Raw genomic sequence first — 25,398 nt, 5'->3', positions numbered from 1 at the left:
TTATAAGCGACGGTAAGGCGACGACCGCCCGCTCGGACACATAGTCCAGTCAGTCGGACTCACTGCCTCCTTCGACTAGACTTGAAGGGGAGGCAAGTGATCCGGCGGTGAGAATGGGGGACCCACTTCCTGAAGGGTCCCAGCCTGAGGACAGATGGAGGGCTGACTAAGCGGGTAAGGGCCGCGTCGAGCAGTTGAGCAGGTCCAAGCGGAGCCAGGGGCCAAGCGGGTGTCTGCCCGGCTGGAACCGAAGGGCCGAGCGGGTGTCTGCCCGGCTGGAACCGAAGGGCCGAGCGGGTGGTCCGTTCGGCCAGGATAAGGGCGAGGATACAAAGGTTAGCCGAACGGCCTATTCGTTCGGCTCGGGATATGGGATGTCAGCAAAGGCATGCCTAATGATTATGTCGTACACAAGATTTCACGATAGAGGATCTAGCCGTCACATCATGGAGAGGTTGATACAGTAGCGGTATGGCCTTATGGATGCCCTTCTGACAGACCCATACCTGGGCATGGTCGAAAGCAGGTGATTGCTTTGATTGGCGTGCCCAGGCTCCTTCGAGAGGTCTATATAAGGTCTCCATTTCTTCACCGGAGGTACACGAGTCTTCTATTTCTAAGCCACTTTCTTTGTTATTCCCTCGCCGGAGGGCCGTCGCCGGGACACCCCTCCCGGCTCGGTTTTGTTGCAGGTTCGCCGGAGCACTCGAGAATCTAGCAGGGAGCGCCACATCCCCAGTGTTCGTTGACCCCTGGTTCGGACAGGATCATTTACCATGATATAATTTTCATAAAATAATTACTTAAAATTTTTTAGATACTATTTTAGAAAACATAAATCATAGTTTTAATTTCCTTCTTACATTATTTGTTGATGGTGTGGTTTCTTAATTCCTGTTTAAAGCTTGTATTTTAGTTTGAAATATAATTCAACTTGAGTTATTAATTAATTAATTAATTATATATGTATTAAAAAAAATCAAATTTAGAGAGAAAAAATAAAATAATTATAATTTACTATATGACTAGAAAATATTTGCAATATTAAATTGATACAACTTAAGAGAGAAAAATATTTTTAAATTTAATTTAATTTCCATATAGTCGTACGCATAAACTTTTAAGTAAACTATAGATGAATCTATTTTTTTACTTTTAAATTAATATTTTATTGAAACGTTAATAATTTAAAAGTATTTCAGCATCAAATGGGCCTGGAGATAAATCCAGCCCGAAAACTTTTAAGGCCTTGTCGGGACTTTAATAGAGACGTATAAATGCGAACCGGCTTATTTATAGACCAAAAATAACTCTTGTCGACTAGATCGGACAATCGTACCAATTGTATATATATAACAGTTATTACTATGATTATAAATAGCAAGGAAATATTTTATTTTTATTAATAAAATCTTACTAATTTTATCGTAGTATTAAATGTTCAAGATGGGAAGCGACCCAATTTATCAACACTCGAGATCCTCTTGACTTTATTTTACGATTTCGACCACAAAAGATGAGTTCGAATTTTCTGTCCTTAAATTTTTCTGTTTCTGTTTCCGTGTCTCTTTATCGATCAGACGGATCAGATTATATCTCAATGATACTTTGCACATCAGAAGATACTGCACAAATCTTAAGGATGTCATGATATCTTGAGATATAATCTGATCCGTCCGATTAACAAGGGCCACGAGGACATAGGGTCCGAACTGACAAAAGATAATTAATTTCTTTGAATAGATCCTATCTGTTTAATAATGGGATTTATTCAAAACGATCAATGAATGGAATGATCCATCCTCTATATTTATTTCACGATTCAAAAGATCTATCCTCATTTATAGATAAAATAAATAATATTCTAACATATATTTATTCAAATATCTATAAATTGCTCACTTATTGTATGTCCGATACGGACATTCACAGTAGATATGCATTTTAATTTTTTATAAGCATTTAAAGTGTCAAATATTTGATTGATTAACATTAAATTTTAAAAACAGGCAGCGCTTAAATAACATGATAGCAACATTTAAACAACTAAATTAAGTCTTAATCATTGCGATACTGTTATGTTATTATACTAATCAAAGTATGATCTGTAGTCCACCGGATAAGCATTGGAGTTGAACTCTTAATCCAGTTCAATTATCTAAAATTAATTCCAATATAATGGACACCAGTTCTAATTTTACTGGTCCATTTCTGTGGTGCATGTGCAACTCCACTTGCATCAATTTAATTCAAAAGTTAAATTAAATTAAAATAGAAGCTGCCATATTTTCGAATGTCCATCTCATTGGTGGCCCCACCTCATAGGTACCTCACAATTACACGGCATGAGAAATGAGAATAAAGACAAAAGAATCACAATTTTGATTTTATTTTATTTTCATGGCTTTAACATTTACATTAGCTAGAGGGAATATATTTTTTTTAAATAATTCCAATCTCAAATATCATTCATCGGAAGGAGATCAATCCTTTAGTCTTCAATCTCTGATCTCTTTCTAATTCCTTCTCTAATTTATATATCAAATCGTGATCAAAATTTGATCAAAATTAATTATAATTTTATCTGAGTTCATCTTCCCATCTACGTTATAGTTTAGATTAAGTTAGGTGGCCAGAGATTGTTCACAGTGGACAGGCAACCCTTGGCCAGCGTGACTTCACCTTCCCATCTATGTTATAGTTTAGATTAAGTTAGGCGGCCAGAGGCTGTTCGCAGTGGACGGGCAACCCTTGGCCAGCGTTATACAGTCAGTTTAACCGCCGACGGTCTCCGACTGCCTGAATCGATCTAAACTATAACTTAAATAGGAAGATGAGCTCAGACTTAGGAGAGATCACACTCAATTTTGGCTAGATTTCGATCGCGATCCAACGAAAATTATAGAAGAGACTAGGAGAAGATTAAGGATTACAGATTAAAGGATTTGAGAAATCATCGGATATTGTGACAAAAGACGAATGCTGCACTCGACCCAAGTCACAAGGGAGATAAATCGCAGTATCCGAGCGAGCATGTGACCAACAGGATGTAATACGGGGATAGAAAATTTATTCCCCAGCTGTCCCAAGGATCGACCCTGTGATCTCATTTTCACAACTTCCGCCACATACCGACCAGGATGACCCACAGGATCGAGAAATCATTGGATATGAAAATATGTCAGGTGTTTTTTTAATTTTTTTAATAAAAAATATATTTAATGTTTAATTTAGAATATTTGAAAGTGAGATATTTAATAGATGAATTTTATAAATATTTGATTTATTAGAGATTTAATTTTGGGATTTGAGATATTTTAGGAATAAAATATTTGATTGATAAATAGCTATAGGTACTTAAAAAAATTTAATATGATTGTAGATTTTATTATTAGTATTATTGTAGTAACTTTTAAATGTACTATTTTTATTATTTTCCTTATTGTTATTTAGTATGTGGTATGAAAAAATAAAAAAGGAAATTGAAAGGAAAAAAAAAGGAAAAAGATAAAGTAAAAGAGGGGCTCTAGGAACCGTCCATCGCAAGGGCTGACGCACGGATCGTGAAGTTTGACGTGGTGATGGTGGCTGCCGCAAGTCTGGACGTCAACTGCCGTTCCCGACCCGCATATTTAGCTGTACTCCGCGACCGCCCGCACGGCGCACAGCAGGCGCGCGGCCGGGTGCTTCCTTTTTCTCCTCCGCTGCCGTGGTTCTCCTCCACCTCCGTCTCGGATCCAGGAGGGGCCACTCCGTCGAGGCCAGAAGAGAGCCGAAGCGCCTTCCCGGTGTTCCCGTCTCCGCCCTCCGTTGCTGCCATGGCCGAGCTGGCCCAGGCGGAGTTGTGCTCTCCGGGGCCCGCCGCGACGGCGACCTCTACGGGGAAGAGCGTCCAGGTGTGGCGTGCGTTGGTGAGCTGGATGGCCATCCTGTTCCGCCTCCTCCTCCAGATCCTGCGAGGGACGCCCTCGTGGGCTCAGCTCCTCTCCTTCGTTGGCCTCCGCCAACCCCTCCTCTTCTCTCCGTCCGCCGCATCCACGGGTTATAAGCCTCTCGCAGTGGATCGACCTAGCGATGCCCAGCCCCTCCGGGTTGGAAACTCGCTGGAGTCCCTCAATAGGCTCACGGTATGACTTCGTTTTCGATCGGGGTACTAGGTTGTGACTATTTGGTTTGAATATTGGATATTTTGAAGTAGATTTGTCAAGATCTATCTTCTATTTAAGTTTCTTCAGATATTGCTAAGAAATACGGTTGCAATTTCATCGTTTGGCTCGTTATCGCCTTGCCATTCAGTGATTTTTTGGGGATAAAACCAAAGATGAATTTCTGATTTTCTGTTTTTTCTTGAATTCATTTCTAAGTGTCCAAATGATCTCTACTGATGTGCTTGAAATTTTTTACGAAGGCGATCTTGCCAAAAAGACTTGTTGAATTAGGGCTGGAGGAGCAAGGTAAGTAGTAGATCAAGTGAATTGATAGCCTAGGATCTTCAGGTAAAGGTCTTTGCAATTGCTAGACTTCTATGAACCGACAAGTTTATGAAGTCTAAATACATACCAAGTTTTGTATGCTCAATATTCCCTGAACTCGAGGACATAATGTTCACAATACTCATCATCCCTTGATTCTGCATATCAATCAATGATCCATATTGTGGCAACTTGATTTAGTCTCACAAGAGGACTGGGTTTGATGTATTGATTCATAAGTCTAGGCTAGTCCTTTATGATTAAATACGTTGAAGATTTTGTTAATGGTGTTGAACGTTAATTTATTATGTTAGTCAAGAGATTGTGATATCATACCAACATGACTTTTAAGATTCATAAGCGAATCTAATAAAAAATCTTCTTAAGTGGTAGTCACGGTATGGTCTAACATCCTGAGCTAGATTTTGAATGTTAGCAAGTATACAGACATTGAACGATGATGACTGCAACATCTTGGGTGGAATCCCAAGAGGGAAGCGTGGGCTGTTAACTTCATGTGTTTACTTCTGACACTCATATATTGTGTACAATCACTACCAATCATGAGATGTATTATGCTCAGCTTTATGAACATGAATTCTCTGTGCCAATTGTTGTGTTTGTTATAGGTAATTAATTTTTTTCATGGTCAAAATGTGCTTGTTTATGTTTATCTAAGAACTACAAAAATTATATTGGAAGTACATATAAATGCCACCAAACTTGCAAAGTCACTCATTGACTTTATTCAAAAGTTGAAATATGCAAAACTCTCCATACATTGGGAAACATTGATAGGCCATGGAGTATTAGCTGAAGCTATAGCCTCATGAATCCCATGGTGATGTGGGGATATGTTATAGATGATGACTATCACTCTTTTGTTTGGTTGGTCATATCCCAGAATATTTTGCTTAAACTAAAATTGCTGGTTGATGAACTTAGAATGAAATAACTAAGAGGAATGGTAAGTTTGATGAAAAAATCAGATCTGCTGGGATAACTGATGGTTACTAAAATGTTTTCATATACTTCAAGAACTTATAACAGGCTTGATAGAATTTAGGTAAGACATCATGTGTTACTTGGTAATGTTCGACAAACTTGACCCAAAATGCAGATCAATATAGTTAGAAATAGATTTCACCACCTGGTTTCAGTTTTAGCTTCTTGTTTGTTGCTTTGAAATTGCTGTAATTCATAACTTTGCATGTACTTTTATGTATTTCCTTCCCAAAATTGTAAGAACTTTTATGCTCACCTCACTAAAATAGCAGACAACATGCTTTGCTTGTTTAGCCACAATAAGTACTCAGGGTATCCAGTGTTAGTGCAGGTACTCCGTTCCAAGTCCTTGTTTTAACTAATGAACTTTGGCCTTTTAACTTTCTTTGTCATTTTATTTTTAGTCCTATTTGACTAAAAGAAATAAGTAGACGTTCAGTATTTTGTTGTGACTACTACTGAATTGAAGAAAATTGTAAACCTCTTGGTCTGCTACTGGATTCTTATTATCAGAATTTTTCTTTCTTCTACTGCTGCATAAACTCTGAATTTTACCTGTGTAACTGTTCTCATTCTTCAGCTTTATCTCCATCAGTTCCCTTTCCAATTCCATAACTGATTTGTGATAGATGGCCTCTCCTGTCCAACTAATGTAGAAATGACCTTTAAATAATTTGAAAACTTTGTTAGATAACCATAATTCTTATATCCTTCTCTTCTTTATTCTTGTTTTACTTTTACAACAAAAGAAGTAAGGCTGAGAGAAAAAGTGGATGATAAAATCATATTTCATACCCTTTTGTTTAAACTATGAAATTTCTGTGAAAGAATATTTATCCTTTTATGGTTAAAAAGTAAGGATACAGCATTTCCACCCTTGTTTTGCAGATTGAGATTATTATTGGAATGGTTAATTTGCGCTTTGTTTCTTTCTGTCAATGCTAACAATATAATTTCTGGTTGAGAAAATAGATGGATTCATGGAAGTGTTCTGTGAGAAACCTGAGGCTGAGAAAAAATCCTTTGTGTCATTTCAGTGAGATGCCTTTGTTTAGTTTTTATAATTGAGTCTAATGTCACCGTTCAAATTCATGGATTTCATTAAAAAATATATGAGAGGTATTGAGAATATTTGGTTTATTGTTTTTTAATGACTTCCTCATTTATGGTTAGGCTCCTAACATTTGTAGGTTGTACTTGATTTGGATGAGACTTTAGTTTGTGCATATGAGACATCCAGTCTTCCGTCTGCAGTTCGTATGCAGGCCATTGAAGCTGGTCTAAAGTGCTTTGAACTAGAATGTATATCTTCAGAAAAGGTTGGTCTTATGACTTGCCTATTTTAAATTTTCAGCATCATCTTAAGGTCCATTTGTAATTTTGCCGACAATTATTGAAGGATGCCGATGGAAGACCGAAGGTCAACCATGTCACTGTCTTTGAACGTCCTGGTTTGCACGAATTCTTAAAACACTGCAGTGAATTTGCAGATCTTATTCTTTTCACAGCTGGCCTTGAAGGTTGCAGTTTGTGGTGCTAGTTTTCTTCGTTGCGTGTGTTTTAAAATTTTTATGCTTCTGTACGTAATTATCGTATGCTGCCTTTTGCATCAGGTTATGCTAGTCCTGTTATTGACAGAATAGATGCTGACAAAAAATTAAGTCATCGGCTATACAGGCCTTCTACTGTGAGCACGTAAGTGAAAGTTCTGTGCATGAATTCACACTCTGAGTTATAATAATCTCTGTAGCTGCACATTTTGACTGTGATTATATTTCGAGTGTTATTGATCATAGTCAATATCATGGAAATTTTAGCCATTGATATTCAAATGGTACTTAGTAGAGTGCACAAACATTGTCCTATGATTGTTAGCCAACATAAGTGTTTTTCCTAGGTTATACACAAAGTAATGTTCCTGAAAAGAAAATAAGCTTTGTTTTTTTTTTGGTCGAAAGATATTTTGTTGGAGAGTCAAAATCTCATAAAATACAGATTATGTAATAAAAAATATCGATTCTTCATGGTGTGATTTATGCTTCAGATGTTATTTAATGTGAATTACTGAATCATTAGTGACGACTTTTCTTTAATATAAATTATCGTTCATTTATCGAATCCAATGAAGATTCATATAGCCAACCTCAGATAGTTGGGACAAACACATTTATATGTTTACTGAATGCTTAAATGTCATCATAAAATTTGCCTATTGCATGTGGTGTCTACATATATCCATATAATTTTTGTATCCAAAACATTCTACGGTCTATTGCTAAATCCTGCATATACGATACATTTTTGTTCAAGTAAATGTAATCCGTTTCTGTGAAACAGGGAACACCGAGAACATGTCAAAGACCTTACTTGTGTATCGAAAGACCTCTCCCGCACGGTTATTGTAGACAACAATCCATTTAGCTTCTTGCTTCAACCTTCCAATGGAGTACCATGCGTGCCATTCTTTGCAGCACAACCTTGTGATAACCAGGTAACAGACTTGGACTGATATCTGCACACCAATTTTCTTTCTTTCAATCTAATAAGCAATTACTAAACAAATCCCTTATCCATCAAAATATTTTCTTTGCTTCCAGCTCATGGATGTCATTCTTCCCCTTCTGAAGCAACTTTCATTTCAGAAGGATGTCAGACCTGTTCTATACGAAAAGTTTCACATGCCCGAATGGTTTGAACACCAAGGAATCCCCTCCATAAACCCTAGTCTGTGAGACATCATCGAATTCCTGCTTCGAAGCTCCTCTTACTGGAATGTACAGTAAGTATTTTAATATACACAACGCAGGAACCCTAATTCAAGGGGGGTCCCTGCTTGTAGATAATGATTGGAAGAATCTCCTGAGCGTCAAGGAGTGTCGAAGGACCAAGATTTTATGGCTCGAAGGAAGAATTCTGAGATCCTAATGAACAGTATCTATTGTTTTCATGGAAACATTAAATTCTGGTTGATGTTATTGTAGATTCATAGGACATTACATTTGCTTAGGAAGATTACTTCAAACGGGAAGTGGAGTAATGTTTTTGCATTTTATATTATTCTCATTGATCTTTGTATGAAGCAACTTCTTATTCTTCTAAACCCCATGGATCAAAGGATAGATATGGACCATCTGTCCAATTAAAGAAATTTTTACACCTCAAATAAAATAGTTTGAAGAAAAACTTGATTTTTTTTTAATCTAATATTGAACTCTTGAATAGGCAATTGACTAATCATGAAGATGAATGATCTGGTATTATAAAAGATTTTACTTCCATAACTAATTCAAAGCATACACTAGTGATAGAAGCAAAATCAAATAACACCAACAAACAAATTATGTTTAATCTAAAGTCAGTCATCATATTTAAAAAAACATCCACAAAAAAAATGATAATAAAAAGCAAAGTTTTGGGTCTCAGTCATGTTCAAAAAGTTTGCAAAGTCTTTTTTTTTTTTTTTTTTTTTTGCTTGTTCTAATAAAATGATCAACCTTTTCTTACTCCACCCATTTGTTTGCTTCTAATTCACCAGAAATGCTTCGGGCAGCCATTTACACCACCGAAGAACGCCATCTGCTCCTCGTTGTCGGCGTTCGCCGGGAACGTCGTATTAGCCCCCTCCGCCTGGTGGAATTGGCCGCCCCCTTCTTCTTGTAGCCGCAGCAGATTCATTGTGACCCCATCATCGAACACTTCCTCGTTCTGCCTCATCACCGCAGAGCGCGCCATTGGACGCGGAGGTAGAGACACCGTTTCAGCGGGCTTCATCATGCTCTGCCCTCCTATTTCCATCATTCGCCCACTGCTTGGCCCGATGTTGCCGGACAAAGGATACGGATTCACAAGCGATTGAATTGGATTACCTGTAGGAAAATTTCCGGACGCCATGGTCGAGTCGGGGAAGTAATTCACGAAGCCAGCGGGCGCCTTGCCCTTCTGCCAAGAGTAGGAGTCGGTGCTATCCGCGAAATTGCGGAAGTAGGAAGTCACCGGTGAGTTGTTCGACGAAATGTTACCGTATTCCGGGCGGTAGATCGAGAAGGCACTCCTGCTCAGGTTGCTGTGATCGTTCTCCTGCGTGTGATGTGAGAATGAATTTATGTTTCCAGGCACGGGTTTTAGATTCGGAAGTGAGGTGAGGAAGCTTGGCTCGGGGGCTGGCGGCAGCATATGCTCTTGTTGCTGAGTCTGGAAGAGATTCGTCGGTGTCTTCATCACCAGGCCGGAGAAGTACGAGGGCAAGGGAGCGATTGCGGTGGAATTTATCAACCCCGCCTTCTGCAGCAAGGTTGACCCGGATGAGGATCCGGAGAGCACTGGAGCTTGGAATTGCTGGCTTGTGTTGTTGTTCATGAAAGATAAGCTTCCGAGCATTGGGATGGCGGTGCTGGGGTTACTCTTCTGCCCAGTCTCAGTTAGGGAGGCCGATGTGTTATCCAAGAAATCATTTTTAGCTGTGGAATTTGCTTGGACAGATGCCTTTTCCCCTGTTCCATAGAGACACATGTTTGTCAAAGAACGATTTGTCGACCCAAATCCAGCCGATTTCTCTGTCGAATTCATCAAGGAAAAGGAAGAACCCAGACAGAAATCGATGGCCGAGCCATTCTCTACTCTCAATCCGTCGAGCGACGAAGCTGGCGTCGGCAGCACTGAATGGCTGGCCCCAGACAGAGGCGACGGCGCTGTACCACCAACCACGCCGCCAAAGATCTCGTCATACGGACCGTTCAACAGATCGGTAAGGCGCATAGCGAGCAAGTCAGGGTCATCGGGCAGCAAGGACAGGAAGTTGTTCATCTGCTCGCGGGTGTCTGGGACGTCTGGATTGTAGTTAGCCATGGTCGGTAGACTCACACTCGGATGCTGCTCCGCCATTGTTGCCTCACCCAGTGGAGCCACCTCATCATTAGCGACATCGACAGGGTACTCCACCTGCTCGTTCATATCTGGCAGGCCAGAGTTCTCATTAAAGGCATAGCGTGCGTTGCTCGATTCTCCGGCATCCATCAGGTTTGGCACATTGTCACCCTCCTCCGAAGGCTCGCTGCACAACGCGATATGCGCCTCGTAGCTGTTCTTCCTGGAGAATGTGTCGCTGCACTTGCACCGATACTGGTGGAGAGAGTGGTTCTTGATGTGGGCCTTGAGGTCCGCCTCGACTGCGTAGGTCTTGGTGCAATGTGGGCATTTCAGGTTCTTGGGTCCGTGCTTACGGTTGAAGTGTTTCTTGATGCCGGTGATGTCACTGAGTGCGCGGGAGCTGTGGCTGTAGACGCAGGACGGGATGGGGCAGACGTAGGCCTTGCGGCGCACTGGGGTGCGGCCGGACTTCTTGAGCTCGTAGTTGATGTTATGAGTGCGCATGTGGAGCTGCAGATTCTGGTCGCGCTGGAAGCCCTTGCTGCACACTGTGCAAATGTACCGACCGGTGGCCAACAGATCCTCCGGCCGCAGCGCCACCACCTCTGCACTAGGATCTGGTAATCCAAAATTTTTGTTTTGCCATCAATTTTAGATGATCATATAGACACCACATACGTTCACACGAAAATGAGAAAGATATTGTATGGTTCATTACTAAATCTAATATGCAGTTTGAACTTTAAAAATCCTAAATTTTTGCATGTATTACTAAATTTGTATGAAGCACAGTTAAATCTTATTGTTCTACTTGCTATTGTCATATACATACAAATTAGTTACTGAGTGAACATTAAATAGCATTTTGAGTTAGTATAAACATGCCAAAAGTAAGCACAGAGACTCAATAATAAGATCTTCTGATCTTGTGCAATACCACCACAGCCCTTACCAGACTTGGCTGACATCTTCGGACTGGATAGATCTATTTTAAACAAGAAAAATTCATGCATAGAGCTATGGTTTTTGAACATTCAACTTATATTTGCTAAATACCCCAATATAGGCTAAATTCAATAATCAAACTTAGAAAAAACTTGGTTTATTTTCATCATATAAGTTCAACTTTTAGCACATATTAATCAATATAATAGCATTTAATATTGACTCAAAAGCAGATTGCACAGTTGGACAAGATAATAGGTATCAGAATTCCTACCTGGACACCCTGCTGGCCTGGTTGTTCTTTTCTTCTTTTCAGATGGGTTACGATTTGGTTGTTGATGGTTGCCTTGGGCTAAGCTGCCTACGGTAGAAGCCCTTCTTGGCATCTTCCTTGTGCGTAGCTAGGGCTGCAACCAGAACAATCTGATATCTATATCATAAGAGAAGAAAAATATGTGCAGAAGTAAAAGCGTGCATGTTTGATCAGCATTATTGCATTGTATTTATATCTGCATCTATAATGCTGTTATATACGGAAACACTGGCATTAAATAAAAACATGCAAAACACAGTGAGGAAACTGGAACTGTGGGTTAATTATTTCTATGCATTAATGATTTATTTCTTCTCCAAAAGAATGGGGTATTGGAGTTTCCTTTGGATTCAAGAATGATCTGCACACTGAGATTTGCCCATATTTAGGATTATTGTTTTTGTCATTATACTGATGAAATAAAAAATGTTTATGAACAGAGAGATTTCTTTGTTGACTTTGGGTCTCTCTCTATATTTATATGTATAACAATGCATGTCTTAGATTAATTGTTTGTACATTCAATAAAAGCAACATGTTTGAATTACACAGTCAAATTATGTGCCATAATATAAGAATTAACTAAGATTAACATGTTAAATTAGGAATTGTTTGGATTCCTTATGTTGAATGACACTTCAATTACTCATCATCTTGATAAAACTTCTTAACCTGAACACTGCAAGCATGCTCTAAAAGAAACTGAACTGTACATGGCAATACATGTCAAATGTTAACTATAATCAATGCTAATTATGAGTTGTCAAGGGGAAAATCCAAAAATAGAAAATTCTGGCTAACTTGAATCCCTTCATATAAACATATTGTACCAATCATATATCTGAAAGAAATAGCACATGCAATAAAATTTGACTTCATATCCTTGTTAACAACCTCATCATTACTTATGCTTCATGTTTTGTCTTGTTCTTTTTTGTTATACTACAACTGCTATCCATATTGGGCCTCCAATATATCTATCATACCATACAATAAAGATCTGTTTTGATACTAAAATTACTAGCCTTGATTGAATTAATGTTAATCATAAACAGTGCATGCCTCCTACAAAGGAAACTGAATTAAGACATGGTAATACTAGTATACAGTAGGTGTTGTCAAGGAGGAAAAACCAAAGAAGAAACTTAATTTTTGGCTAACTTGAATCCCTTAATAGTTAATACAAACATAAATCTGTATATATCCTAAAAGAAACAACACATGCAACAAAGTCTGTATATATCCTTATGTTAACAAAATTATTATTTCCTATTTTTCATGTTAGATGTTGTTCTTTTTTTGCTATGACAACATCCATATTTAGTCTCCAATATATCTACGATATCACACAACAACGTATTTGCTTTGGCTAAAACAGTAATGCAACTCTAGATAAAATACAACTTGGTGGAAAGGAACTGACACTCTAAGTTTACTAAAGAAATTACCTTAAACAGAGCCTTTAATTTCCCTTGTAGCTAAAAGCACACATAACATTGGATAACTGGCTTTAAATCTTGGTTTGTATAATGATAGTATGATACAAATCTAGGTGTGCATATTAATTCTCATCAATGTCTATTAGTAGATATATTTTTTAAAAAAATTGTTTTTTTGTATGATAAGTTGCGATAGGGGATTAATTTCTCATTGGCAAAGAGGAAATGCTACATATATATGCCTGAAAAGAGATTATATCTCTTAAACCATCTTTCAAGAAAAGGAAAAGCTACCAATGTCTCTCAAAGCATGCTCGACTTGAAGGTCCAGTCACAAGTGTGCAAATATTCTCTTCAAATAATGTGTTTGTGCTAATGCTATGAGCTTTCAATTCCTTATTAGGAACCTTAATGAGCAGATTTTGTCTGCAAATAGTGAAGAGTTTCATTGTCTTACGAAATCTAAAGAGATTTTTGTCAAATTGGAAGAGTGGTTTACACCTTAATAGACTCACGCCCATGTTAATGTGAACAAGGATACCTTCATTCAAGTTGACATCTATATCCACATGGATGATACAAGGATGGTATGTAGAGTGATCACTTTGCATGCAAAGTGAACAAAGGTTAAAATTAATGAATATCATTTAATACAATTTTTAATCAAACTTGATGATCATAGATGTGATCTATCTAGGTAAACAAATAAAAAATGGTAAAGGTACTTGACAACTTCAAATGCATGAATAATACTACTTAGAAGGAAATATAAGACAAGTGTAAATCCATCACAGAACACATGTATATCTTGTAAACACAATTTCTCCTTAGAGTTTTAGTTATGGACATGCAAGATACAATATTAGGCAGATTGTAAGATAACCCTAATTAACTTCGTTCCTAGAGTTTAGAGAAAGAAAAGAGGAAAAACCATGACACAAACAAATCTGTCCCGAAAGAATAAACGTGCTCGCTTCAATCTGATCTAGATTTATTTTATCAATATGAACAACTAAACTAACAAAAATCATCAAATGATAGCCATAATGGGAACTCAAAGGCTTCTAGGCTGCAAATTTTTCTTAGATCGAAAAAAATGATAACAAGAATTTTAGGAAACTGGCAAAAGACCTAGTTTTTCTTAAATATGGATATCTCATCATTTTATCAAGAAAAATAATCCTGAAAACAAATCAAGATTTAAACCACATTTATAGTCAAGAATGGAATTAAACAAATAAAATGATGATTGTGGTGCTTTTCTTTATCTACGAACTTACAGAGTGAACTTTTGGGTATGAGATCGAATGGATCTATTCGGGATGAGTAAAAAAATGGCTACCTACTCTTGCCTCAAGAGAGACTAGAAGAGTAATATGTTTTCTCGCACTTGCCTAATAGACGCTTCTCCCCTTTTTGTATTGTGATGCTTCTCCTTTATTTTTTTTTAATGATTTCAGAAAATGTTACTTTTGGGGCTTAGAAACGGCAACCTTACTTAACGAGAGGGTCAAAAGAAGACAAGAGAAAGGTACCTTTTTTTTTTTAGAGTTGTATAATCTTAACCATCATATGGAATGTGATTAGCATGTATGGAAAATAGCATATTCACATTAGGCAGGTTCATTTCATCAATTTAATGAAAGGAAAAAAATCTCAATAATCATCATGTGCAATAGGGAAAGCTAATTTATCTAGTCAAACTTAGTCAAATATTAGGGTTTATCTATCAAAGAATTGCCCTAATGTAGGCATGGTTGTGGTCATCATCATTACAAGCCATGTTTGTCCTAGCTATTTTGAGTCGGCTATATGAATTTTTTCCCTGAAGGGGACCCTTGGCGGTAAAGTTGTTGCTTTGTGACCAAAAGGTCACGGGTTCAAATCCTGGAAACAACCTCTTGCAAAAAGCAGGATAAGGTTGCGTATAATAGATTCTTTCCCGGGATCCCGCATGGCGGGAGCTTCATGCACCGGGCTGCCCTTTTTTACATGAATTTTTTCCCTCTATTGAAATCTATGAAAGACTATATTACTTGTAATATTCAAATTAACTAAATCTTTTTTATTTACTACACTGACTAATACTTTTTTTGACCTCTTCTCTCTAACCTTATAACTTGAACATGTCTGAACCATGTCAATCTATTTTATTTTATTATTTTTTGGAGCTACACTAATTTCTTTTAAATACTAATGCCTTTTATTTCATCCTTTATACTAACATCACACATCAAGGGGTCTCACACATCAAGGGGTGCATGGACGGCTATAATTTTGGGCAAACTAGTTTACCTGAGTGAATGACCATCATAAAAATATTGGACCAGTAGTATAGTCTTTTGATGACCATAAAAAAAAAATTTACAACTAAAGTAGTTTAATTTTATACTCAGTTGCTAGTGCAGAAAGTAAAGGAGTATTAAAAAAACGTGCCTTTTTTACTCTACTTTTGTGCATAGTCAGTATGCTAAAGCCATTTCATCTGTTGTAGATAACCAAAAGTGTTTTAAAACATAGAAATGCTTCACAGAAGTAGTTTAGTTTTTGTGAACAATATAGTCTTCTAGATGTAGGTAGAAGCACAACAAATCAAGTTGAGTAGGCTTAAAGAGTTATAAGGTCCGTGCTTGCGATTGAAGTGTTTCTTGATGCTGGTGATGTCACTGAGTGCGTGGGAGCTGTGGCTGTAGACGCAGGACGGGATGGGGCAGACGTAGGCCTTGCGGCGCGCTGGAGTGCGGCCGGACTTCTTGAGCTCGTAGTTGATGTTATGAGTGCGCATGTGGAGCTGCAGATTCTGGTCGCGCTGGAAGCCCTTGCCGCACACTGTGCAAATGTACCGACCGGTGGCCAACAGATCCTCCGGCCGCAGCGCCACCACCTCTGCACTAGGATCTGGTAATCCAAAATTTTTGTTTTGCCATCAATTTTAGATGATCATATAGACACCACATACGTTCACACGAAAATGAGAAAGATATTATATGGTTCATTACTAAATCTAATATGCAGTTTGAACTTTAAAAATCCTAAATTTTTGCATGTATTACTAAATTTGTATGAAGCACAGTTAAATCTTATTGTTCTACTTGCTATTGTCATATACATACAAATTAGTTACTGAGTGAACATTAAATAGCATTCTGAGTTAGTATAGACATGCCAAAAGTAAACACAGAGACTCAATAATAAGATCTTCTGATCTTGTGCAATACCACCACAGCCCTTACCAGAGTTGGCTGACATCTTCAGACTGGATAGATTTATTTTATACAAGAAAAATTCATGCATAGAGCTATGGTTTTTGAACATTCAACTTATATTTGCTAAATACCCCAATATAGGCTAAATTCAATAATCAAACTTAGAAAAAACTTGGTTTATTTTCATCATATAAGTTCAACTTTTAGCACATATTAATCAATATAATAGCATTTAATGTTGACTCAAAATCAGATTGCACAGTTGGACAAGATAATAGGTATCAGAATTCCTACCTGGACACCCTGCTGGCCTGGTTGTTCTTTTCTTCTTTTCAGATGGGTTATGATTTGGTTGTTCATGGTTGCCTTGGGCTAAGCTGCCTACGGTAGAAACCCTTCTTGGCATCTTCCTTGTGTGTAGCTAGGGCTGCAACCAGAACAATCTGATATCCATATCATAAGAGAAGAAAAATATGTGCAGAAGTAAAAGCGTGCATGTTTGATCAGCATTATTGCATTGTATTTATATCTGCATCTATAATGCTGTTATATACGGAAACATTGGCATTAAATAAAAACATGAAAAACACAGTGAGGAAACTGGAACTGTGGGTTAATTATTTCTATGCATTAATGATTTATTTCTTCTCCAAAAGAATGGGGTACTGGAGTTTCCTTTGGATTCAAGAATGATCTGCACACTGAGATTTGCCCATATTTAGGATTATTGTTTTTGTCATTATACTGATGAAATAAAAAATGTTTATGAACAGAGAGATTTCTTTGTTGACTTTGGGTCTCTCTCTATATTTGTATGTATAACCATGCGTGTCTTAGATTAATTGTTTGTATATTCAATAAAAGCAACATGTTTGAATTACACAGTCAAATTATGTGCAATAATATAAGAATTAACTAAGATTAACATGTTAAATTAGGAATTGTTTGGATTCATTATGTTGAATGGCACTTCAATTACTCATCATCTTGATAAAACTTCTTAACCTGAACACTGCAAGCATGCTCTAAAAGAAACTGAACTGTACATGGCAATACATGTCAAATGTTAACTATAATCAATGCTAATTATGAGTTGTCAAGGGGAAAATCCAAAAATAGAAAATTCTGGCTAACTTGAATCCCTTCATATAAACATATTGTACCAATCATATATCTGAAAGAAATAGCACATGCAATAAAATTTGACTTCATATCCTTGTTATCAACCTCATCATTACTTATGCTTCATGTTTTGTCTTGTTCTTTTTTGTTATACTACAACTGCTATCCATATTGGGCCTCCAATATATCTATCATACCATACAATAAAGATCTGTTTTGATACTAAAATTACTCGCCTTGATTGAATTAATGTTAATCATAAACAGTGCATGCCTCCTACAAAGGAAACTGAATTAAGACATGGTAATACTAGTATACAGTAGGTGTTGTTAATACTAAATATGAGTTGTCAAGGAGGAAAAACCAAAGAAGAAACTTAATTTTTGGCTAACTTGAATCCCTTAATAGTTAATACAAACATAAATCTGTATATATCCTAAAAGAAACAACACATGCAACAACGTCTGCATATATCCTTATGTTAACAAAATTATTATTTCCTATTTTTCATGTTAGATGTTGTTCTTTTTTTGCTATGACAACATCCATATTTAGTCTCCAATATATCTACGATATCACACAATAACGTATTTGCTTTGGCTAAAACAGTAATGCAACTCTAGATAAAATACAACTTGGTGGAAAGGAACTGACACTATAAGTTTACAAAAGAAATTACCTTAAACAGTGCCTTTAATTTCCCTTGTAGCTAAAAGCACACATAACATTGGATAACTGGCTTTAAATCTTGGTTTGTATAATGATAGTATGATACAAATCTAGGTGTGTATATTAATTCTCATCAATGTCTATTAGTAGATATATTTTTTAAAAAAATTGTTTTGTTGTATGATAAGTTGCGATAGGGGATTAATTTCTCATTGGCAAAGAGGAAATGCTACATATATATGCCTGAAAAGAGATTATATCTCTTAAACCATCTTTCAAGAAAAGGAAAAGCTACCAATGTCTCTCAAAGCATACTCGACCTGAAGGTCCAGTCACAAGTGTGCAAATATTCTCTTCAAATAATGTGTTTGTGCTAATGCTATGAGCTTTCAATTCCTTATTAGGAACCTTAATGAACAGATTTTGTCTGCAAATAGTGAAGAGTTTCATTGTCTTACGAAATCTAAAGAGATTTCTGTCAAATTGGAAGAGTGGTTTACACCTTAATAGACTCACACCCACGTTAATGTGAACAAGGATACCCTCATTCAAGTTGACATCTATATCCACATGGTCGATACAAAGATGGTATGTAGAGTGATCACTTTGCATGCAAAGTGAACGAAGGTTAAAATTAATGAATATCATTTAATACAATTTTTAATCAAACTTGATGATCATAGATGTGATCTATCTAGGTAAACAAATAAAAAATGGTAAAGGTACTTGACAACTTCAAATGCATGAATAATACTACTTAGAAGGAAATATAAGACAAGTGTAAATCCATCACAGAACACATGTATATCTTGTAAACACAATTTCTCCTTAAGAGTTTTAGTTATGGACATGCAAGATACAATATTAGACAGATTGTAAGATAACCCTAATTAACTTCGTTCCTAGAGTTTAGAGAAAGAAAAGAGGAAAAACCATGACACAAACAAATCTATCCCGAAAGAATAAACGTGCTCGCTTCAATCTGATCTAGATTTATTTTATCAATATGAACAACTAAACTAACAAAAATCATCAAATGATAGCCATAATGGGAACTCAAAGGCTTCTAGGCTGCAAATTTTTCTTAGATCGAAAAAAATGATAACAAGAATTTTAGGAAACTGGCAAAAGACCTAGTTTTTCTTAAATATGGATATCTCATCATTTTATCAAGAAAAATAATCCTGAAAACAAATCAAGATTTAAACCACATTTATAGTCAAAAATGGAATTAAACAAATAAAATGATGATTGTGGCGCTTTTTTTTATCTACGAACTTACAGAGCGAACTTTTGGGTATGAGATCGAATGGATCTATTCAGGATGAGTAAAAAAATGGCTACCTACTCTTGCCTCAAGAGAGACTAGAAGAGTAATATGTTTGCTCGCACTTGCCTAATAGACGCTTCTCCTCTTTTTGTATTGTGATGCTTCTCCTTTATTTTTTTTAATGATTTCAGAAAATGTTACTTTTGGGGCTTAGAAACGGCAACCTTACTTAACGAGAGGGTCAAAAGAAGACAAGAGAAAGATACCTTTTTTTTTTTTTAGAGTTGTATAATCTTAACCATCATATGGAATGTGATTAGCATGTATGGAAAATCGCATATTCACATTAGGCAGGTTCATTTCATCAATTTAATAAAAGGAAAAAAATCTCAATAATCATCATGTGCAATAGGGAAAGCTAATTTATCTAGTCAAACTTAGTCAAATATTAGGGTTTATCTATCAAAGAATTGACCTAATGTAGGCATGGTTGTGGTCATCATCATTACAAGCCATGTTTGTCCTAGCTATTTTGAGTCGGCTATATGAATTTTTTCCCTGAAGGGGACCCTTGGCGGTAAAGTTGTTGCTTTGTGACCAAAAGGTCACAGGTTCAAATCCTGGAAACAACCTCTTGCAAAAAGCAGGGTAAGGTTGCGTATACTAGATCCTTTCCCAGGATCCCGCATGGCGGGAGCTTCATGCATCGGACTGCCCTTTTTTACAGGAATTTTTTTCCTCTATTGAAATCTATGAAAGACTATATTACTTGTAATATTCAAATTAACTAAATCTTTTTTATTTACTACACTGACTAATACTTTTTTTGACCTCATCTCTCTAACCTTATAACTTGAACATGTCTGAACCATGCCAATCTATTTTATTTTATTATTTGTTGGAGCTACACCTAATTGCTTTAAAATACTAATGCCTTTTATTTCATCCTTTATAGTAACATCACACATCAAGGGGTCTCACACATCAAGGGGTGCAAGGATGGCTATAATTTTGGGCAAACTAGTTTACTTGAGTGAATGATCATCTTAAAAATATTGGACCAGTAGTATAGTCTTTTGATGACCATAAACTCATAGGAAATTACAACTAAAGTTGTTTAATTTTATACTCAATTGCTAGTGCAGAAAGTAAAGGAGTATTAAAAAAATATGCCTTTTTTACTCTACTTTTGTGCTTAGTCAGTATGCTAAAGCCATTTCATCTGTTGTAGATAACCAAAAGTGCTTTAAAACATAGAAATGCTTCACAGAAGTAGTTTAGTTTTTGTGAACAATATAGTCTTCTAGATGTAGGTAGAAGCACAACAAAACAAGTTGAGTAGGCTTAAAGAGTTATAGGATATAAAGGATATGTTAAAAGACATTCTTCATTATTTAGAATAAATGTCACATGAGCGTGGAATCAGAAAAAGATGCTCAAACCTTGATTGTCTTTGAGATTCAGAGTTAATGATTCACAAACAATACCTTAAAAACTTGATCATGATGCTTCATACTAATAGGTTAAATGAATGTAAGGATCATCAAATCCAAATAGGCACAAACTTTTATCATTACTTACTCCTTGTTACAACATAAATATATAAATTGGTTCATTTCTTAATAGCTTGAGCTTTTGACATAAGTGATTAGCCAAACAAAATTAACATGGCATCAAACACTAGATCAGAGGCTCGAATCTAACTTGTATATATAAAAAATAATCAATTCATGTGTTAGGAGGAGATCAGGGTAAATTAAGTCAAGTATCTCACCCACACATGAATAGGTAAGCTTTTGGAAATAGCGAGTCAATCAACATTAACCCACTTGATATACTTAGGGGATTTGGGCTTAAGGCATATTAACATAAGATATGCATGAAATGGTTACGCTAAGGGTTTATAGAAGATCTTACTACAATAAGGGATACATTAGCTTTTTTATATCTCGTCTCAAGAAGTGTCTATAGTATACTTAACTAGACAAGTCAAAGGGATTCAACAATGTCATCCTTGGCAAGACCTTTGGTTGTTTTAATTTGGTATTGTTATATGTATATATTAGTTACCATATTATCTGTATATATTAGTTAATATATCTGTCAATTAGCTAATTGTCAATTAGTCTAATTATAGTTTTCTAAGATAGATCTTAGTTTATATATAAATATGTCTCACTTTTCAAAAAAAGATTATCAATTTTTTTACGTACTTTCATCTCCGCGGCACGTCACTTCCTCACAGTCGCCCATGCGCACGCCCTCCATCAGCCGACCACGACCTCCGACACTTTTTCCTTCCCTCTTCTATACTCACACGAAGTCGGTTGTTGTTCGTCGCAGCACCAGTCACTGCTGCACCTCTCCTTTCACGATGCCGTCGTCTCATATTCTGACTGCTGAGTAGCCACCGTGCCAGCCCTATCCCTAGCGACTGTCGCTGCTGCTCTCCCAATATGCGTCATTAGAAGCATTGGTGGTGTCACCTAATCTCGACCGCTAGCCTAAACATGTCACCCTACTTTCCTCAACGCGAGCAACACCTAAATGCGTGTGGGTTTGTTTGTACTTGTTGGTTTGGATCTTTCTTTAGATTCTTCTCTTATTTGACTTTCTTTGGGATAAAGTCTTATGGCTGAAAATAAACTTTCTATTGTGACGGATGTGGTGCCTATGATGTCTAAAATCACAGACTATAAGCTAAATTGTTTGAACTATTTGGATTGGAGTATGACTGTTCGTCTTTATCTACGAAGTATAGATGAAGATGGTCATTTGACTGATGACCCTCCTTAAGATGATTCGAAGCAAGCATGGCTTAGAGAGAATGCTCGCTTGTTCATTCAGATTTGGAATCATATTAATAGTGAGGTAATTAGGTTGAACAATCATTGTGAATTTGTTAAAGAACTAATGAATTACTTGGAATTTCTATACTCTGGAAAGGAAATCTCTCTTGTATGTACGAGGTTTGCAAAACATTTTTTCGTGTGGAAATCTCTCCCGTCTCTAATCAATTATTTTATGGCATTCAAGAAGACATATGAGGAGCTTAATATGCTGTCGCCCTTTATCTTTGATGTGAAGGTTCAACAACACCAACGAGAGTAGATGACTATCATGAGCTTCCTCGTTAGCCTATCTCCTGACTTTGAGTCCGTTAAGTCACAAGTTTTCTCTAGTTCTGAGGGCTCCTCTTTACAAGATGTATTTAGTCGTGTTCTCCATATAAAATGTACTGCACCCATTCCGCTTAGTGGTGCTTTGGTGAGTTACAATATTAATTTTGTCCCTGGAAGATCAACTAGTCATAGTGGAAACAAAGGAGGTGACTCACAAGGTTTTGAAACTTGAATGCTGAATTCGGGTGTTATTAAGTACAACTACTATCGTAAGCCAGGTCATACGAAGTTTGAGTGTAGAAAGCTTTAATATAAAAATCAGCAAAACACTTGACCCATATTGCATTCGCTAATGAATTTGCCAAGTTATTAAAATATCATGAATCACTCAAGTCTTCATCTTCCTTTGTCACTGCTATTGTTGATTTAGGTAAACAAAACACATGTCTTTTTTCCTCATCTTATAAATAGGTTATTGATTTTGTACCACAGATCATATGATAGGTAATTCTAGTATCTTTTCTACTTTTCAGTTCAAAGCTATAGTTATATTATAGATGTTTGTGATTTTGGGATTTGTTGAATAATTATAGGATTTGAGGCTTCATTGGATTAAGAGGATCTATAGGAAATTTAGAGATTTGACTTAACTGGCGATTCAAGCTTAAGATTCCATTAACAACCAAAAAGGATCCTAATGGAATTTGATAATTAGTTTCAAGTATCTTAAAATGAGTTAGACATAGTCGATTTACTAACTAGGTTCTCAAGAGGGTTAAGCAGATAAATATACTTTACTAATGACTTAAAGTGATGTACTATTAGGTTTTATAAAATGAATTAGATGAAACCAATGGCGTTTGGTCTAAATGGCTTAGAGGGACCTAACCAGATGATTCCAAAGGGATCTTATGTTGGATTTTCAACGTGATTGCATGGCTCAAGGGGTTTAAGGTCAAAATTTAGTGTGGATTCAAGAAACTCAATTTCAAGAGGGTTAAGTTGATATACTACTTATTCATATTGATCAAGGGATTCCTTATTGGTTTAAATTTGATAATTCAAAGGGGGCCATGCCGAGTTTTGGTTAAGTTGCTTAAAAGGACTTAGACAAATCTTGGGTCATTGAGTATGTTTTCAGTGAGTTATAATTGGCAAAACATTTATGTTTACCTAGAGACCATATGAAGTTTTAGGTTTTTACTTGAACTGAGAGAGTTAAAGAGACTCCGAAATATTTGATAAAGAGACTCCAGAGTAGTATTTGGATAAAGCCTGAGTGGGAACTTAGGATTTTTGGTTCCAACCTGTTTCCAAGTGATGCTAGTCAAATGGGGTGGTGAGAATTTCACTAGACAGGTATGGACTGAGACAATTTCAAACCTGTGATTTTAGCTTAAACATAGGCCAATGCCCTTAGATGATGGGTCATACGAGTTCCAAAGGTATTTAGGTTTGACCATGTTGACATTGAAATCTGTTGGTGCTGGGTTTTATCAGTTTTGCAGAATGTTTTCTACTCAAATAAAGATCAAAAAGTGCCCCTATGTTTCTTGGATTCCCTGACATGGCCTCCATCGAAAGGCTGATTCATGAATGATTGAATTCTTGACCTACAATCAGCTTCAAATTGAAACAATGATAAACGTAGGCATGTTGTGTCCATTAAGTAGTGATGCTGTGTTCGGAAGTTAGAACTTGTTTTGTAGCCGCACATCTTCACAGAAATCGGGCTCTTACTCATATTACAGTAATCTACAACCTTCATTGCCACAGAGTTCTTCCAAAAACTATGACTTGTTCCAATAACTTCAGGGATGCTTGTCAAGTAGTTTCTATATAATTCTGGTACAGGCCAAATGAACCTTCGACTTCTGGTTTCTAGATGTCAAAAGAGTTCAGATTGAATTTTCATCATACCCGAAGACTACTTCGATTTTGTTGAAGTACAGAGGAGCACCACCGTTATATTGCATTATCTCGCTAAAGATTGCAGCCACTATCATCCAATCTGAAGCGGATAGGCAACTTTCCTGGGCTGCAGAAGAGATCTCAGCTCAAATTCTCTGTTCCATGGTTTCAACAGCAAGCGAGCTAGGGTCACCCTGCTGGGTACAAATACGAAGGTTTGAGAGGGGTAGAACAGTTGATTATTTTTGGCTGGACATTTTGGTGCGTCCTCCTCATCTGCTTGTACTATATTTACCTTTTATAGATTACATCACATTAGCAAATCTCAAATAGTTGAGACAAAGACAACTTTCCGATGATGTAGCTTGATAGCTTCTGGTTTTGTCTAAGCTTGTGGTATACAAGTTGGTCAACATTTTTTAATGGATTCTTTGCTGGCTATATTGTTGTTGATATAATGCTTCACCTTTGCCATATAGAGAGTTTTGCATAAGAATGATGAAATCCTTTGAATGTGTAGATAGTTTCATGACCATGGAATTTGCCTTGTGGAGTTCTGTCAATCTATTGATTAACTTGCCTATCATCTTATGGTTCACCTGTTCCTTCCCTTTTGTCTTTCTGCATCACCAAGTTTCCTTAGTGACGGTGCTTTAAATGAAATTAATTAAACATTTTCTTTTGGCTGCGTTTCGTAGCCTGTAATCTACCTTGTAATCTAATCCAGATTACATTACAAAGTTGATTATTTTGTTTGGTTTGATTTAAAAGTTGTAATGTAATGTAATCTGGATTACAAAAGGTAGTGAAGATTTGTAATCTGGATTACAAAGCAAATGCTATGTAATCCGATTACATTACGAGGTCATTGTTTCACCAAAGTTTAAATGCCGAATATACCCCTAGTCTGTTGTCGACCGCCGCCCACCACCGGTAGCCGACCTTCGTCGTCGGCCGACCGCGGCCGCCCATCGCCGGCCGTTGGTTGCCGATGGCTACCGCAAACTCTGGCAGAGGTGTGGCGACCGCCGATAGAGGTCACAGGATATTTTTGTCAT

At 36.8% G+C, this 25,398-nt stretch overlaps 2 protein-coding genes across 3 annotated transcripts; both read left to right on the top strand.

The window, feature by feature from the left end:
• The first annotated feature begins 3,553 nt into the window (after positions 1–3,553).
• LOC122016000 (nuclear envelope morphology protein 1-like) lies at positions 3,554–8,556 on the top strand. The gene is made up of 6 exons (XM_042573134.1): positions 3,554–4,127; positions 6,668–6,796; positions 6,877–6,997; positions 7,091–7,172; positions 7,815–7,968; positions 8,075–8,556. The coding sequence occupies exons 1-6, from the start codon at positions 3,582–3,584 to the stop codon at positions 8,207–8,209; spliced, it is 1,167 nt and encodes a 388-aa protein (XP_042429068.1). The 5' UTR covers positions 3,554–3,581; the 3' UTR covers positions 8,210–8,556.
• A 145-nt stretch (positions 8,557–8,701) lies between these two features.
• LOC122016011 lies at positions 8,702–16,077 on the top strand. Of its 2 annotated transcripts, XR_006121034.1 has the most exons (3): positions 8,702–10,963; positions 14,501–14,571; positions 15,611–16,077. XR_006121034.1 is itself a non-coding variant. In XM_042573147.1 (2 exons), coding segments are annotated over exons 1-2 (621 nt in total). In that variant the 5' UTR covers positions 8,702–10,343; the 3' UTR covers positions 15,612–16,077. The 2 variants fall into 2 exon arrangements, 1 of the variants encoding a protein (XP_042429081.1); XM_042573147.1 differs by lacking the exon at positions 14,501–14,571.
• Positions 16,078–25,398: the final 9,321 nt, after the last annotated feature.

This window comes from Zingiber officinale, chromosome 1A (assembly GCF_018446385.1).
Source record: "Zingiber officinale cultivar Zhangliang chromosome 1A, Zo_v1.1, whole genome shotgun sequence".
Taxonomy (NCBI): domain Eukaryota; kingdom Viridiplantae; phylum Streptophyta; class Magnoliopsida; order Zingiberales; family Zingiberaceae; genus Zingiber; species Zingiber officinale.
The sequence above is the reverse complement of the archived record's forward strand: the minus strand, read 5'-3'. Positions and strand labels throughout refer to the sequence as shown.